Source organism: Martes martes (assembly GCF_963455335.1).
Source record: "Martes martes genome assembly, chromosome: 2".
In the NCBI taxonomy this organism is placed as follows: domain Eukaryota; kingdom Metazoa; phylum Chordata; class Mammalia; order Carnivora; family Mustelidae; genus Martes; species Martes martes.
Genome location: NC_137889.1, coordinates 109066434 through 109085674, shown reverse-complemented (window position 1 = coordinate 109085674; position 19241 = coordinate 109066434). Strand labels below are relative to the sequence as shown.

Sequence of the window (19241 nt, the reverse complement as noted above, 5' to 3'; positions counted from 1 at the left end):
ACAGTATTGAGCACCACCTGCAACCTCCATGCTGGATGCATTTTATGTGTCATCTCACGCCATCCCCGTAACAATCCCGAAACGGGAGTATACTTAGTTCCCAGCAACAATCTAGTCTTGCTCAAGTATTCAATAGGTCGAATGGATTTGAGAGGAGCTATGTTTGTTTCTATAGCCTTCCACTCTGACACAGTCCCACTTGACTCACTGTCTCTTAGCCTGCCTTTAGGTTTACTTGGTGCCACCAGCCTTAGTGATGGCAGCTCTGAGACACCTACAGGGGAAGCGAGGAGCCCAAGGCAGAGGCTCCTTTGCGAGCAGGAATTAATCAGTTTGTTCCCTGAGCCTCTAAAGGTATGTGCAGCAGTTCATTTCTCTAAATTTTTTTGCTCTCTCAGATTCTGCTTCTTGACTGGCTCCTACCATCTCCCCTCACATCCCATGCAGAAGGCAGAGCCTGTCTCAGGGCACTGGCCAACTAGTCTCAGAAAATTCTCCTGCCCCAGAGAGTCTCCAATCCACTTGACATAACTGTCCAAAAGTTTTTACTTCTGCTCCAACAGCTGAGGAACAGGTTCGTGGGGGCCCTTTTGCCTTTTGTCACCCCCTTTTCTTAGCGATTCTCTAGGACAATGTGATTAGCTGCTCAGGGAGAGACTTCTCATTCATTTGGGAAGAACTTATAGAGAACATATTATAAAAGCAGAAATATTCTACGTGCCAGAGACATAGAGATCACTAGAACTCAGTCCTTCCTTCCAGTGCCCTTCCAGGAGGGTTCTGCTCATTTGTTACCATGAGCACTGCCTAGAGACAGAGTCCTAAGATTCGGAGCAAGAACACCTGATTTCCTCATTTGTAACTTCCTTCATGGAAGAGCCAGGGCAGAAGCCCAAAGTCAGCAGCTTGACTCAGAATTGTTCTCTTAGTCCCATTAATTTGTGCTGTCTTCCAGAGGCTTCTCTTCTGGAAACTTTACTGCGTTTTCCTCCCTCTACCTCTTTTGGGGAGCCATACCACTTTTCAGAAGGTCAGGGCGACAGAAAAGGTATGTCAGGGGAGTTTATACCCTCTAGTGATTGGAAATGGCTGCCTTGTTTGAGCAGCAGGCTGGAGACCCACCCAAGGAATAAATAAACCAAATTAACAGTAAGACAGGGAGAGAGAGAGATGTTTTTCAGGCAAAGTTCTCAAGCATGATGATTCTTTGCGTCTGGTAAAAGTTCCATTTCTCCTTGATGAAAAACCCATTTAATATAGGAGGGGTGTGTGGCATACTGTCATTTCTTAGCAGTGCTCAAAGTTTCAATGCACCTGTTAGTCAAAAACTGAAGTTGCCCTCAGAGCTCAGAAACAGCAGGAGAGGGGAGAGAGGAGAGGAGGTTGAACTTGAAACTTGGCTTTCAAAATGACAGAATCACGTTTGTTCCCCATTCCCTTCCCATTTTTCAGGAGTGTTTTAGCAACTTCTGTGTTCTTACACAAAGTTATCAGAAAGAAGGACTTTTTTTTTTTTTAACTTTATGGCTTATAGAGAAACAGTTTCCCAAAAAAATCCATCTGTTTCCTCAGCTTCCAATATAAAGCTGACTAGCCAAGTGAGTAGACACTCCTCATGGCAGAATAAATACAGCAGTTTACATGAAAAGAAATGTTCAGTTACTTACAAATGAGACATATTCACTCAAACATGCAAGAACAGTTTGAGAGCCGTGAATTTTTATAGCTGGTAGCAGATTACCTCTAACAACCAGAAGGAAATGTACATGCATTAGAGAACAAAAATTACCCAAATATACCCACCCAAAGACAAATCAGAAAAAAACACCCAAGTATACAAAAATGGACAGGTATATGAAGGCAGTTTCTGGGAGGATGTGAATTCCTTTTAATGAGATGACTTACCCACACAAGTAGAATTTCCCTTTCCTGGGGAGGAGGCTTCAGAGAAGTTCCAGTGTTCCAGGACTGAGAGACTAGCAAAACTACATTTAAAAACTACCGGCAACAGAATGACTAGGACAAGCAGCATAATCTTGATGGGCTTGAACTTTCAACAGAAAATCACTTGACTTTGCTTGAGCATAGCCCAGGCAGAGTGGGTACGTCTGACCCCAAGCGTGTCCCCCTGGGTTGGCCTGCAGCCCTGGGGCATCTTTCGCTCTGCTCCTTTGCTGTAGTCCTCCAGCTCTTCCTTCTTCAACTCAAGACGGTGGCCTGCAGCCTGTCAGGGACCCTCGGGAAAGATTTCTTTATCAAAGTTCTTGGGAAGTCAGTAAGAAATACCTGACACCCGTATGACAAATTTCACAGTTTCACGGCCGCTGACTTCTAGAGGCCTGCCACTGACTTTGCTGTGACAGGCGGAGCAGTGTAGGCCACGGCGAGAGAGAGGGGAAAGAAAGGAAAGTGATGGAAAGTTCCGACCGACCCTGCTGAGGCTGAAAAAGAAGTGCAGAGATAGGATTCCTCCCCAAACATAGTTTCTCTTTTTGCAAAGTAGCATGACTCCCTTTCCTTTTTAAAGCCCTTTTGGCTCCACCTCCTGTCTCCTTTAGTGACACTTGAGTGAGCCTCTGTTTGCAAATGTGAGTGTGGGCAATTGCTCCCTGCAGGAAAGCAGGGACGGCTGCCAGGGAGGAGATAACTGGCGACTCACCATAAATATTCCGGGCAGAACCAGGGAGAGAGCAATTAGGGGACTGTGGAATTGCTCCTGGTGTCTATGAGGTACCTGTGGGAGAGTGGCTGTTTTAATACCTGGAAGGATGGCAACAAAGCCAAACCGTGCCATACAAATCAGTGGTGAATGACAGTGCAGATAATTAAGACTTGGAGTAATTGATCATTCACATGAGCCGTATTAGAACAAAATGTCAACACCAGCACACATTCCTGGAGGTTTATCTTTTTTTCTTTCTCCTGTATATTTTATAGCGGAATTTGAAAGATTATTCTTTCCAAATCAAAGGGAAATCCCTGAAGCCAAATGAAGAGATACAGTATGCACAGACACCTTTTCTTTCAGCATGAGCATAACAAAACATCATAAGGGGCCAGGAGTGCAGGGAAAGGAGTGGGTTGTTATTACAGAGCCACGTTTGGAAAAAATAAGCTAATGGTGCAGAATCTGGGAAGCACTGGAAATCCAGCACAGCTGACTGCTGTCCCTTCTCAGACAACTTAGGCTATCTTTTCACATATCAGGGGTAGAAAAGAAAAGCTTGAAGTACCCACTATTGCCCCCTCGGTTGTTTTGTCAGGAATGCACCCAGAAATAGGCAGCTCAGGCAAACCGTTTATACCAGATTTGATGAACAATGGAATTTTTTTCCCATTTACTTCACCCTGGAAAACAAGTTTTCATTTAAGTTGCCCAGAGGTAGTGTTCCAAGTGCTAGACAAAATGTAGATAAAGCGATAGTCACAACAGTCAAAGTAGTGAGCACCCATTCTGGGAGAGAACGGGAAGAACTCCAAGCCTTTCCCTCATATTTAATTATGTCCTCATCATTCCTCTGATACTGGGTCACTTTCTGAAATGGCTAAAGTCAGGATTTCTCTGATTTTAGCCGGCCTTGGCCAGACAGCTCTGATTTCTTACAAGAGAAGCAGACCCTGGCAGGCAGCACAAGTCACATGGGGGAATATATGGAATATTCCATTGCTTCCTGGACTCACTTGGACTCAAAACTCAAAAGGAATGTCCTCCAATAACCTGCACTAAGTTACTAACCTTTTTAAGCTTTCCCTTCAGCAGAATGCATTGCCAGTGTCACAGGGGACGAGGACTAGAAGGACAGTCAAGCACTGGGCTGAATTAGTGGAGAGAGGAGGAATGATATGAGCACAGATATGAAGTAATCCACAACTATATTCTATTTGGATGTGGAATCTCTTCTTATTTTTTGGTCGTAAAAAGGCTCACTTTCCTAATTACATGTCACCTGGGCTAACAGGGTCATTAATGTTGAGCATAAGCCCCTTAGGAGATGATGGAGTCAGCATGGCTACAGTGGAAGTCAAGACTGGGGACTGATGTAAAAGATCAAGCTCAGCTCATCCACAGAAAACCAGGGTTGCCCAGATAGCAAAATCTTAAACCAGAGCCACCCATGCAGAAAGGATTTGCAGAGATATTACTCCATATTCTTACTCCAGATAAACCTGAACCTCTTCTGGGCAAATGAACATTGCCTGTGTTTTAAGGGTGCCCAGAAATCAGTTTTATGGGCCAAATACCCATTTTAGTTTCTGGGATTGAGTCAAATTAACTAATTCATTGATTAATTAAACATCTATGTGTGATAGAGCCCTGTACACAAAATAGAAGTCATGGCCCCCTAAGTTCAAGAGCTGCTTAGGTGGATTAACAACAACAGAAAGTAGTTTGTGAGTATGAGCTAATGAAAGGCCAGTCACCAATTATTCTGGAGGTGTCAGGAAAGAAGGGGCATCTGTCGCAAACTGCAGACTGGAGCATGCAGTGAAGCTTCGGGAGATAAATAGGAAGTCTCAGATCAGCATGGAGAGGAGGAAAGCCAGGCTGACCATAGGATGTGGAACGGGAATGGACAAAGAAAAATAAATGCTTATTTATAAGGTCCTTAGATCCTGAGGGGACAGAGACGGATGGGAGGAAACCCTGCCAGCAGGTTAGTAAGAGAACGGGGTATTAATGGCAAGGAGACAGCTCCGAATTTTTTTAAGCATAAGTGGACATCAGTGGGAGAAGGGAGGCTATTGGGAAACATGGTTATACGTGCTGGTCACCATTCTTACTCTGCAGATAAAATTTTCCTATTGAAGCACAAAGCACCTAATTCTCCTGGGTTACAGATTTGCTGTATGCCCAGCTGCTGTTCGTTATCACCATCACCACACCTTGGGAACTCCTGGTTCCCAAGGAGCCAGGCATAGGTCAAGTACATGCTTTATTCACATCACCTCCAATCTTCCCCACCACTTCGCCATTCACAAATGAGGACACCAGAGATCAGAAAGTCTGAGAAATTTTCCCAGTATCACACCCATTTATGGAGGGTACGGACTCTAAAGTCATTATCGTCTCCTTGTTAACAGTGGTTTTGATAAGAAAACATTTATAGCAGCTTTATTCATAATCGCCTAAGATTGGAAGAGACCAAGATGTCCTTCAAGCGAAGAACAGATAAATAAAACTGTGGTATATCCATACAACAGAATATCACTCAGGAATAAACTGAACCGTCAAGCCATTAAAGACCTGAAGGAATCGTAAACGCATATTGCTAAGCGAAAGAAGCTGATTTGAAAAGCTCCATACTGCATGAATTCAACTTTATAACATCTTGGAAAAAGCAAAACTATAGAGACAGTAAAAAAGATCAGTGGTGGTCAGGGGTTAGGGTGAGGAGAGGTCAATAGGAGGAGCACAAAAGATGTTTAGGGCACTAAAACTATTCTGTAGGATACAACAATGGTGGATACACGCCATTATACACTTATATATTTATCAAAACACGTACAATGTACAACAATAAGAGTGAACTCTAAACTATGGACTTTAGTTAATAACAATATGCATCAATATTGGCTCATCAATTGTAAGACATGTAGAACACCAATGCAAGGTATTAATAATAGGGGAAAGATGGGGACTATGGGAATTCTCTGAACTTTCTGCAGTTTTTCTGTAAGCCTAAAACTGCTTTAATGAAAACGGTCTATTTTTTTAAGAAAAGGAAGGGAGTCACTATCCACCATCCAGTTAAGCAATGCTATGCTCAATGCACAGATTAAGTAATGCCATGCTTCTACCAAATGAAATCAGATTTTAAAAAGCTCTTGGTAACCAAGAGTGAGAGAGGAATCCTGCCCATGCTCCATTTTTCAGCTACTTCCTACCCCAGTCACCTAGAAAGTTTCCTCTGACCAAGAGGAAGAAACAAGACTCCAGAAACTGGACAGATAAAAAAGAGCACAAAAATCCATAATATATAATTCTATGAAGTAGCAGCAAAATTTAAAATTAAAAGAAAAGTTCATCTTAGACTGCACTGCATTTATTTACAGAATCTCAGCCTGTCTGTTTGTTTGCAACCTGAGGAGTTTCTTGGGTGAAATCTGAAACTGGCCCTGCACTGGAAGGGCCGGGAGAGACCAGAGAAAGGGGCAGGCCACTCCAGATTGGTAGGTGGCAGGTTTGTTGCTGCTGCTGCTGTTGTTGTTTTTGTAAGTGGCAGTTTTTTGGGGTTTTGTTTTACTCCTGAAATACACAATTTTATTTAGAAACTGTTTAAAATAGGAAAAACAAAACAAAATAAAAACCCTGTCAAGAAAGACCCAGTGGATGGGTGCTGATTCATTACTACGGCTCAGGTCCTGATCTCAGGACTGTGGGCTTGACCCCTGATGGAGGCGGGGGGGGGGGGGGCGGTCGTGCTCTGCGCTGGGTGTGGAGCCTACTTAAAGATTCTCTCTCCCACTCCCTCTGCACCTCCCCCCACTCTCTCCCTCTAAGGAAAGAAAAAACAAAAAACAAATCAAAGCCAGGTGGAAAGTAGGTCTCCAATAAAATGGAATTTTGGGGCAACAAAAGTCTAAAAGGCCACAAAAGAGAAACAGCACCACTGCTTTCCTTGAACAATGGCTAATTACTTGCATTTTGTGGGGGTGGTCATTGTTAATCACTGAATCTGGGTTTTCCTCTGAATTCCGCACAGAGCATGCACTACACAATTTTAACATAAAGCACCTGCTTTTTACACACATTTTAGGATAAGCTGGGGAGGTGGCAGTTTTAATAAGCAAGGGGACTTACTTAGGAGGCTCGTCATAGGAGGTTGCAAGACAAGCGGGTCTCTGCACTCACTGGCCAGAATCTTAAAAGTTTATATAGAATCCTTAACAGGGCTCAATCACACACATCCCTCAGAGCCTCGCAACGCATTACTCTCTCAAGGTTGCATCCTTGAAATGGCTCCGGCTACAGGAACAAAGAGCGGAACGTACCTTCCAACCCCAGGATTGGAGGTGGGGAGCCTCCCACTGCCTGGTCCATCTAGCGGGTCATCCGGCCTCAAGTCCTCCGGGTTACCTCCTCCAAGTATGACTTCTTCACCCTTCTCTCAGGTATTTTTAACTTATAAAAATGTTAAGGGTTAGGGAAAGGACTCTGGCTTTTTTTTTTTTTTAATCATCCGTAATTCACTGTTTTCCCCCGACTTTCAGTTCCACAGAATCTATAGGAAGCATAGTTCATGAAGTATGGACTAGAGGTCCCCGAGTGGCTCCGTCAGTTAAGCCTCGGCCGTTGGCTCAGGTCCTGATCCCAGAGTCGTGGGATCCAGCCCCACGCTGGGCTCCGGGCTGAGAGAAGAGTCTGCTTCTCCCTCTCCCTCAGCCCCTCGCTACTTCCTCCCCGCTCCTGTTCTCGCTCTCCTCTCTCTCAAATAAATCTTTTAAAAATTATTTATTTATTTATTTATTTATTTATTTATTTATTTATTTATTTATTTTTTAAGTATAGACTGTTAGAAGGCTGACAGGAGTAACTAGAGATGCTATAAACTTCATGTAATTAAAACTACTTGCTTGGGGTGCCTGGATGTCTCAGTCGGTTAAGCCTCTCGCTCTTGGTTTTGGCTCAGGTCATGATCTCAGGGATCTCAGGGTTGTGGGATTGAGCCCCGCACTGGGCTCCGAGCTTAGCACAGAGTCAGCTGGAGGTTCTCTCTCCCTCTCCCCTTTCCTGGCCCCCGCTCATGCTCTTTCTCTCTCCTTCTCTCTCTAAAATAAAAATTTAAAAAACTAGTTGCTGTAAACTAATGAAAATGTAAACCATAGTTTGCAGTTCTTTCTTTGTTCTTACAATATTTATAAAACTGAAATAGTTCTTTCCTTTCTTCTACGTCCAAGGACAGAAACTACTTGGGGGAAAATAATCATAGTTTACCACCTGAAATTGGAAGGATGTACAAAGCAGATGGTGGAGATACTTGAGTAAATGATATATTTTAAAAATTTTAAATATCAGAGAAACAAAATTAAGTTGCTTTCATTTGGTTTTCCCAACTTGACTCACAATTGAGATGCATTCATTTTGTGTTTTTATTAAAATGAAATTTATGTATAGAGAACAGATCTTATGTATAAAATCTGAAGAGCTTTTGTAAATGTATAGACACATTAAACCAACGCAGTGATGCTCCCTCCAGTCAATCCCACCCACATCCACAGGCACACATGGTTCTGAGTCTATCATAGGTTAGTTTTGTCTGTTCTTGAACTTGATATGAATGCAGACATATAGTAGTTTTGCTTTTGTATCTGACTTATTTTGTTCAGTGGGTTTTTTTTTTTTTAAGACATTTATTTATTTGGCAGAGAGAGAGAGATCACAAGTAGGCAGAGCAGCACACAGAGAGAGAGGGAGGGGAAGCAGGCTCCCTGCTGAGCAGAGAACCCGATGCGGGACTTGATCCCAGGACCCTGAGATCACGACCTGAACTAAAGGCAGAGGCTCAACCCACTGAGCCACCCAGGTGCCCCTGTTCAGTGGGTTTTTGACATTCATCCATCTTGCATGTAATGGTTCGTTCTTTTTTACTGTAGGGTGAATTCTTTAGTATGAATATATCACAATTTGTTGATCCATTCTCCTGTCAATGGACATTTGGATTGTTTTTAGGTGTGATAAAAATAAAAACAGTGAGTGTTTTTATTTCTGTTCTGTTAATACCTAATTGCTGGTTCATAGGTTAAGTATATGTTTAACTTCATAAGAAGCTGCCAAACATTTTTCTGAAGGGGCCGCTCGATTTTATACTCTCACCAGTAGTGCATGCCAGTTCTGGTTGTCTCATGTCCTCACCTACATCTGGTATTGTCCATCTTTTAAATTTTAAATATTATAATAAGAATAACTTAATATTACATTACAATTTTAATACACCTTTCCCTGATGAATAATGGTGTTGACCATTTTTTTCTTATGTTAATTGAATTTTTCTTATGTTAATTGTCTCATGCGTCTTTTGTGGGCTGTGTATTCATATCTTTTGCCGACTTCATTGGTTTTTTCATTTTTTTGCTTTATTGATTTATAGTTCTTTGTATATTTTCTGGATATAAGTTCATATCTGTGTGTTACAATATTTTCTCCTAGTTTGTGGCTTGTTCATTCATTTTCTTAATGGTTTCGTTGACGAGCAAAAGATTTTAATTCTGTTGAAGTCCAAGTTACTCATTTTTTCTTTATGCTTACATTTTTTGTATGTGTTCTCTCTAATAATTTATCACCTATTCCAGGCTCAATATATTCTCCTGATTTTTTTTCTAGACACTTTTAGAGTTTTAGCATTTATGTTGGGATTTGTGATTCCTCTTTGTTAATTTTTGTATATTACAGGAGGTTGGAGTAGAAATTTATTTTTCTCCACATATATATTCAGTGAATATATAGTTCGATTTCAGAAGAACTAAGATCTTAATGATATTGTCATCCAATGTATGAACATTATATATTTCTCCATTTATTTTAAGTCTTCTTAAATTTCTCTCATCAATGTTTTTCACATTTCAGTGTAGAACTTTATATATCTTTTGTTAAATTTCTTTGTATTTTATGTTTTTCAATGTTCCTGTAAATGAATAATTTTTCTATTTTATTTTCCACTTGTTTGTGGCTCTTTTATAGAAATAAAATTGAGTTTCATATATCAACTTTGTATCCCACAACCTTGCTAAATAATTCATTATATAAGGAGTTTTTTCAATGAGTCCAAAGCCTAATGTTTCACTCATGATACACAAGTCAGATTAAAAGTAAAATTAAAAGTCATGGTTTCTTTCTCAAATATCAGCTACCTTTGCTTATAGTCAGTCAGTAGCCACCATCAGGAAAAAGACAGGAAAAGAAAACCTCTATCTGGCCCTATGAAAAGTAGACATTAATTCTATTTTATGGAAGGTGAATTTGTGGTTGGAGAAGTTCGGGATCCTGCCCAAAGTCTCAGAGCTATTGAGTAATGGAGATGCTATGAAGTGATTGAGAAACACATACCCCAAGTCTGTCTGACTCTAGAACTTGTGTGTAAACGTCTAGTCTCTAGGACTTCTTTATTTTGCTAATGTTGCTAAGATGGGCACCCATCACCCCTATCCTCTGTGCCAGGTCCCGAGACCAGGGCACCAACAGGAAAATATGGGTTACCATATCCATCCTTCTGTTCCCCTTTTGCCAACTTCTTGGTGTCTCCCTGCATTGAGAATTCCACCTGATAAGGTCCCTCTGGCTGCTGGTTGTGTTGTTTGAGAAACGAAGTCTTCTTTTTCAGTGATCCATAAAGATGTGCCTGGAGATTAAAAAAAAAAAAAAAAAGAGGCAGCCATTACATTAAATAAACAAATATCCTGATGATCAAGAAAGTTTAATTCAGTACTCCAGACAGGGAAGTCAAATGAGAATATAAGAAAACAACCTGAAGAATGAATGCAGGCATTTGTGGAATAACAACTAAATGATGTTATTCCAAACCCTACACAAAGACTTTATGTATATTAGAGAAAGAAGAGAGGAAGGGATTTAGCCACTTTTGCTGAGACCAAGACATCCTGGGGCAGTTGTTAAAACACTGAATCTCAGATCCTGTGATGATTCACCTGAATTAAATCTATGCCATGGAAAGGATTCATTCTCTTATAGGTCACCTGTGGCTCCAGTTTCCCTGGATCAATTCATGTATTCATTTTAGCCCTTTCATGAAATGTATCTCCTAAACTAAGAATAACAAAATAATACAACTGTGTCATTGTGCAGATAGAACTGCTTGTGCCTGGTATTTTTAAACTATGCATCAGAATCTGACTGCCTGGTTTCTTAAAAAGAAAATTACCTTGTTTCCAGGGAGTTTGGGCACTAGGTATAATCGTCATTTCTTAATCCTCTCAAGTGAAGATTACAAAATGAAATTGAGCTCACTATGCATATTTACAAGTAAAGGCTCGGAGATTATCTTCTCTGGGCATCAGGCCACAGCTTTTCTAAAATGTAACTTCCAGAAGGGATCCACTTTAAATTATGACCAAAATGAACAGAACTGAGGTTTGTGATTGCCTGGCCCATTCACAATATGGCAGACTCTGGCACGATTCCTGGATTATATTCTAATTCTATGAATTAGGAAATGATGTGTTTTGTTTCTCACTAGTTGATAAGTGGTTAGTTTAATATAGCACATATGTTGATCTTGTATCAAAATAAGCCTGACCTTTAAAAGCGAACTTGCATTTGGTGCAACCCTTTTAGCAAGCAATTTGGCAACACATTTCAGAGCCATAAAAATATTCATAGGCGTTGACCATATAATCTCACTCTTGGCAATTTCTCACTAAAGGAATAATCTCTCTACTAAAAAAAGAAGTTATAATCATACAAAAAGGTACTGTGATGTTATTCATGGTAGCAAAAATTAGAAAGAGTTTTCATTTACAATAATAGAAATAGTTAAGAAATTATTATGCAAATATGACATACTCATTAAAAAGAACGTGTTTTCCACAATATTAATAGAAAAATATACAAACTCTTACCTGTCCTATTATTATAGTATTTATTATTTTTGTAAAACAGATAAGAGACACAGAAAAATTGATAATTTATTTGAATAGGCAGTGAGGTTATGGGTTTCCCCTCATTTTTAAATTAAGATTTGGTTCTTAAAGTTATAATTTTATTATATTTATTTTTTGCCCATAACCAAAACTTTATTGAAACACCAACACCAAGATAGGAGATCACTGTTTTTTATATATATATATATATCATATATATATGATATATATATATCATATATATATGATATATATATATATCACTGTTTTATATATATATATATATATATCTTACAAAATTAAACATAATTACATTACCTTGGTAGAGTAATTGAATTACTGAACTGATAAGGCTCTCTGCAGTATAACACAAATTCAAAAGGTGGTGTAGATCATTAGTGCTTCTTTCTTCTAAATGAACATCCTTCTGTGAGTCTGCCCTTTCCTCCTGTTGGCTGGCACAACACTGTTGAACCACCGTCTGAGCCTGGCTGAAAACCGTGGGAATCTTGTAGCAACCTGAACATCTTACATCCATAAAATAGGACTCTGGGCTTTGAACTAGCCATTTCTTTTTGTTTTTGTTTTTGTTTTTTTTCTTTTCCTTTCCTAAGGTGGGTGTAGTGAATCTGTAGCCAAAGGGATGTTGATCCTTCCGCAATCCCAGCCAGTCCCAATCTCTAAGGCCTACAGTTGTCCTTTGGAAGGAGACTTAGTAAGATATCCACTGACCTTCAGATGAGAGCATTACATTCAGTTCTCTTATAACCTAAAAACCCTGCCCTCAGGTGTGCTGCCTCTAATAGTGCTGTCCTTCAGACAGCCTTGCTTATTAAAAAGAAAATTACATTTAGAATGTAATTCCCTTAGAATGTTCCCTTGCCTCTGACAGAGCCACACTTTACTCAAAATTCCATCTGGAATTCAAGACCTCATAGGTAAGGATTCTGTATCAGCCTCAGTAGTTCATGTCAGGAACATTCAGGAGTCCAAAACAACACATTCTATTTAGAAACTGGGCCATAAGATAAAACGATTCTCCAAAGGATGCTTGGTTTAATATTTCAAATCTCTAACTTGCCCATTGTTAGCAAATTAAATTTTTATCCAACGTATTACATGTTTCCAGCACAGGAGGAAAAACATAAGAAGCCTTGACAGGATAGTATTTCCCTGAAAATCAATAAGTAGATGTTTACTTGACATAATTCTTGAAATTAGGCCTGTGTGGGTGGAAACATGCACTTAGTACTGTTTTATTAGTTTCTTTTCAGTCCATTTTTTTATGTATACATACAGATTTACTAAAGCATTTCCTTTAAAATTCCTTTAGAGAATATTTGGAGTTGGCCCACCAATGTGTCTCTTCAAGATAAGACTTTTCCATCACTTCCTATCAAGCTTGTCTTCTTAATAGTGTTAAACAGTTCTCTCTGCTCAAATAAGTGTTAAGCTAGTAATGTAATACAACTATAGGGCCTTAAGACAAATTTCCATGTGGAATATTAGATACATAATAATCTTTATCCACATCTGAGTCTTCAACAAGAACATTTGGTCTCATGATTCACCATTCTTTGAGAAAAAAATCAGTGCCTAAAGTAGAAAATATAGCCCCCAGGAAGGTAGTCAGATCTGGATTATATTGGCCCAGGGATTAAAAGACAAAGGTAGAAATTGTGTCTGTAAATTGAAGACTTTACATTTATGGGGAAAACCATGATTTTTTACCATTTTTTAATATATCAGTGATAATTCATGCATTAAATTACAAGGTCTTCTGGATTTGAAAAATATTTATTGTAGGCTAGGCATTTATCTGAAAGGATTGGTGTAGTTTGAATCAGTCTTACAGCACACAGGAATCACGTTCTACTTCTAAAACCAAAAAAACTCCTTCACTCTGAGGAAAAGATCAACTACATTAATTAACTCATGATCACATAACTAGAAAGCTGATGCTGGGTATAATTCCTGGATATTATAAATTTCCCATTTCCTTCATGACTCTCTAAAATTTTTAATCTTTGGTGACTGGCTTTTTTCTTTTAAATTTTTATTTAAATTCCACTTAGTGAACATATAGTGTATGTTGTATATTAGTTTCAGATATATAATTTAATGACTCAACACTTCCATACAATACCCGGTGCTCATACCAAGTGCCCTCCTTAATCCCCACCACCTATTTCACCCACCGCCACCCACCTCCCCTCTGGTAACCATCGATTTGTTCTCTGTAGTTAAGCATCTCTTGATTTACCTCCCCCCCCCCTTTTTTTTTTTTTTTAGTCCTATGCTCATTTGTTTTGTTTCTTAAATTCCACATTAGGGAGGGACACCTAGGTGGCTCATTAGGTTAAGTGTCTGACTCTTGGTTTCTGCTAAGGTCATGATCTCAGGGTCCTGAGATTAAGCACTACTTTGGGCTCTGTGACCAGTGTGGAATCCGCTCCCCTGTGCACTCACTCTCTTCCTCTCTCTCACTCTCTCAAAATAAAATCTAAAAAAAAATCCACACGAGTGAAATCATGTGGTATTTGCCTTTCTCTGACTTACTTGACTTGGCATTATACTCTCTAGCTCCATCCACATCATTGCAAATGGCAAGATGTCATTCATTTTTATGGCTGAGTAATGTTCTGTTGTATATATAATATATATACATACACATATATATATATACCTATCTACCACATACAGTACTTTATAGCTGAGTAATATTCCATTATATATATGCTTATATATATAATATATATACATATATCTACATATGCATGTATACATATATATACACACGTGCGTATATACCACATCTTTATCTATTTATCAGTTGATAGACAATTTAGCTACTGTAGGTAATGCTGCTATAAACACGGGGGTGCATGTATCCCTTTGAATTAGTGTTTTTGTATTCTTTGGGTAAATACCTTGTAGTGCAATTGGCTGGATCATAAGGTAAATCTATTTTTAACTTTTTGAGGACCACATGGTCTTCCACAGTGGCTGCACCAGTTTTCATTCTCACCACAGTGCAAGAAGTTTCCCCCTTCTCCATGTCCTCACCAACACCTGCTGTGTCTTGTGTTGTTGGTTTTAGCCATCCTGACAGGTTTGAGATGGTATCTCATTGTAGTTTTGATGTGTATTTCTCTGATGGTGAATGAAACTGAGCATCTTTTCATATGGATGACTGGCTTGTTTTTATTTAAAGTTACTTATCTTAAAGGGAAGTACTCCTACCATATTGCTAAATCCCATGACCAAGCACACATCTTATCAATAAAGAGACAGTGCCTGGCACAGAGAGGATACTCAGTGTCTCTTTGTCAAGTGAAGAAATGAATGACTAGCGAGTGGAAAATGAAAAAGAAGCAGAGGAAAATATCTTCCGTATGCATGTGTGCATTTGTGTGTGTATTCATGCACACATGCTAATATGGAGACTCAAAAATCTACCCACAGGCAAATAGTTTCCCAAAACCCAATAACAGAAAAATCCTCTGTGAAGGTGATAGTTACATAATGGTCTTTCCCCGACAGAAGTCTATCCCCCCCAAAATGACATCAACTCTAGGTAAAATCCCAACTCATCATTTAGAAAATTCAGAGGAATCCTAAAGGGGAATGTAGATGCATCACTTCTACCCAAGGAGGAAATGAGGCCACTGGGAAGGTGAACCCAAGCACCCATGTGAGAAGCCCTGTGACCCCACACAACCTCCCAGCTGCCTAGGGAACAAAGCCAATCTGTGGCTCTCAACCTCAAATGCCATGATGAGAGAATCTCGTGTGTGGCATTTGAGCCCCATAGCGAGAGACACACCCTGTTTTCTACCACAGCTGTCCATGCTGTTCTTGGATGGGGACAAGAAGAAAGCCAACTGAGAGCAAAGTCAGAGGGTTCAGGAGTGAATTTGGTCTTGGACTCACTTAATATTTAAACAAATTGATCTTTGCTAGACTTAATCTATTTTAAGCCAGAACTTTGTTTGATGGCTTTTTTTCCAGCATGACACACTGCTTGGAGCAGTTTGAAACAAATCAAGAGAGAACACCAAGCTCACCAAAACCCAATAGTACGCCTTTTACTTAATCTGCGTAAACATACTATTTGTTTTAAAACGAATAGAGGAAAATTTTCAGTATCTTAGCTCTCTATTTCACATGCTTTTTTAATGTTTCTAAACACCCAGTTAATCACATTCCTGAGAAGGGTGACATTTCTGGAGCATGGAAAGAATGGTATTCACAGATATTTCCCCAATCACATTTACTACCTCCTGCCAAGAATGTCCAGTTGATTGCTCAAGGGAATGTATCTCACCTAAAATCCCTTGGATTGTATGCATTTGTTTTATACTGATGATGTTCGGTCAAATTCTATTAGGCATTTAGTCCAACAACTCTTTTTTTTTTAAGATTTATTTATTTAGTTTAGAGACATAAAGCACACAGGGTGGATGGGCAGAGGGGGAGAGAGTCTCAACAAACTCCTCGCCAAGGGCGGGGCCCAATGTGGGGCTTGATCTCACCACCCTGAGATCACAACCTGAGCCGAAACCAAGAGTCAGATGCTCAACTGACTGCATCACCCACGTGCCCTCTAGTCCAGCAACTCTTAACTGAATTCTCTTCCCCTCCTAGTCTGAGTAATTTAGCTGAACTAACACAAGGAAACCTGGGGACCAAGAATGGCCCTGACTTTGGACAAAATACTCATCCTTCTGGGTTCTGGTTTCCTTCTCTGAATTCAGAGGGCTGTACCAGATGGCTTGTAAGGTATCTTTTGACTCAAAGATAGTAAGTGCTGTGATTGGCAGTGAATTGCCAATTAACAGCTCGTTGTTCATTTCCTGAAAGGAATAAATCACAGTGTTTTATAAGGAACCATGGAAAGCCAATTCCCAACATCCTTTTTAACCAGAATAGGTGAAATGAGGCCCATAGACAAAAGGCAGAACAAACTGAGACCCAAATCTCTTGATCTGTTGTCACATACAACAGGCTGTCAAGCACACTTGTCAAATCTCCTACTGGAAGTGGAAGTCTGACATAAACTAAGAAGTGGAGGAGTCAAATGCCTCCTTCTCTCTGTTCTCATTGTTCTTTGCTAATATTTCTTCTACCACTCACCACATTGCACTATAATTAGTTGAGTACAGGTTTGAACATACACATAGAGTCAAGCATGCTCAACCCCACAGGCACTTATGCACATTTAGATCGTGAATTCTTAGAGGACTTTGTCCACTCCAAAGTGTTTTACCCATGCCAGACACCCCATAAATATTTTCTGGATGTCACCCATGAGATGCTTCTAGGAGAATGTATGAAAATGTGGGGTACCAACAATTTACTCTTCCTCTATTCCCATTCTACTCCCCTTCTAGATTTTGCTCCAATAACCCATAAACAGACCATTGCTACATACATGAAGATAACAGTGACAGTCCTGGGGGCACAGTAAATCACAGCATACAGGACACCTTGGTGAAGATGGATTAGCAAATATGGTTTGGGCTTAGACCAAAATGAGGCTTCATGCTTCCTCCCTTCTTCCTCGGAAGCCATTGGGATGAAGAGCTAGATGGACAAAGAAACTAATAGAGGACCCCAAACTGCTTTGACAGCCACCCTGGCAAGCACAGAGTAGGCAAGTGGGTCTGTCTCCTTCCTAGCCTAGGTGTGCACATCACACAAGACCAGACACCGTGGAAAACATTTGGTCCTGACACACCCATGAGGCAGACAGTGTAGGAGGAGGCAGGCTCAGGTGTATAAGGCTGCTGCCTCTGACTAGGATCCAGTTGACACTTGACTTTCACATTAACAGCCCCCCTTTGAAAAAGAAGCTTGAAGGAGGGAAGGGGGAAGGAGAAAAAGTACCAAAAGGGCTCATGGTAATACCTCCTTACATGAAAATATTAAGATGGAAAAACAAAATTCCAGGGCACCTGGGTGGCTCAGTTGGTTAAGCATCTGCCTTCCAATCAGGTCATGATCTTAGGGTCCTGGGATCCAGCCCTGTATCGGTCTCCCTGCTCAGTAGTGAGTCTGCTTCTCCCTCTCCTTCTGCTCCTTTCCACCATTCATGCTCTCTCTCAAATAAGTAAATAAAATCTTTATTAAAAAAAGAAAAAAAATTTCTCCACTTGAGAATGAAACAATTATTTAAATTGTGAAGAATTTAAATCAAATAAAAAATATAAAATTCTTTTTTAACAGAATACTACTTAAATGTTTGAGTTGGTTTTACAGAATAAAAGTTATTGAGAGTACTTGGGTGATTTAAATGAGCCCATTATAAATTTTTAGTTTAAATATGTATTTTTCCTTTATAGAGGTAATACATGATTATGCCAGAAAACTTGGAAAATATAAAAACATAGCAAGAGGGAAAAAATGAATTGCTCATAGTCCCAGCTATCTGGAGGCAACAACTAATACAAAATGTATTTCTTTCTGCATATTCTTTAGAGTTGTGATCATAGCACATAAATGTAAATTTTATTTTAAAGAACATTTTCTGATGATAAAAGTAATATCCATTCATTGTAAAAGAATTCCTGACACACAAAAAATCCTCTAAAATCCAAAATTTATAGATTATGTTACTTTATATAAAAAGGAGAATGAAACGTGAACACATTGGAGCCAAAGTTTTGCTTTACAAAGCTCTTATAGAAGTCCCTGATTTTGAATCTTTGAAGAAATCATAGTATAACATTATACTTCTAAGGTAAGCCTCTGTAGTTATTATTTTAAGGTAAATTGATATACTTCTAAGGTAAATTCCAAGGTAAATTTGTTTTCTCGCAGGAAATTATTCTGAAAACTTTTCAGACACATCACCTCTTCAAATCTCTTAAATCCATTGTCAACACAATGCACCCAGAAGGAGGTTAAAGATTATATCCAACTCAATGCCGAAGTCCTGGTGGTTTTCTGGGCTCTATGATTAGAGCCCAGAGATGGGAGGGTTTTAGAACTAAAATTTAGAGACACAACTTTGAATGATAGCTAAGCTTTTAGCAAATAATATCAGAAATCACTAAGAAGCTCTAATGCAGTGGTCTGAACCTTAGCTGTGCGTTATGTAAACACCTGGGGAGATTTTAAAAATCCCTATAAGTAGGCCCAGACCAATGAAGTCAGAATCTCTGGGGACTGGCATCAGCGTTTTAAAAAACAGGTGATTCCAGGGGCGCCTGGGTGACTCAGTGGGTTAAGCCTCTGCCTTCGGCTCAGGTCATGATCCCAGGGTCCTGGGATCGAGCCCCGCATCGGGCTCTCTGCTCAGCAGGGAGCCTGCTTCCCCCTCTTTCTCTGCCTGCCTCTCTGCCTACCTGTGATCTCTCTCTCTGTGTCAAATAAATAAATAAAAATCTTTAAAACAAAACAAAACAAAACAAAAAACAGGTGATTCCAAAGTACATTCAAGGTTGAGATTTCTGCTTTAGGGAGAAAACATTGCACTTTTACCCCAGTAACACTTAGAATGCATAGAATGTCTTTCACCTAGATGGCCATGCACTTGTCCCACAATGTAGATTAGAACTAACCAGAAACAAGGCATATTTTTTGTTTTCCAATTATGTTATTTTTAAACTTTTTAAATTACAAATATATTTTAAGCATATACA

At 39.6% G+C, this 19241-nt stretch overlaps 1 protein-coding gene and 1 pseudogene across 2 annotated transcripts in view; both read right to left on the bottom strand.

Annotated features, from left to right (window-relative positions):
- The window catches only part of EGF (epidermal growth factor), a 96901-nt gene extending 94405 nt beyond the window's left edge, over window positions 1-2496 (bottom strand). Inside the window, exon 1 of the mRNA XM_080796935.1 lies at window positions 1906-2496. Coding sequence (XP_080653061.1) covers window positions 1906-2032 — 127 coding nt within the window. The 5' untranslated portion in view covers window positions 2033-2496. The remainder of the gene's footprint in view (window positions 1-1905) is intronic.
- A 9494-nt stretch (window positions 2497-11990) lies between these two features.
- Window positions 11991-12133, bottom strand: LOC308338706 (small ribosomal subunit protein eS27-like; annotated as a pseudogene). The gene has a single exon. The product of its transcript is annotated as a small ribosomal subunit protein eS27-like (transcript).
- Between the last annotated feature and the right edge of the window lie 7108 nt (window positions 12134-19241).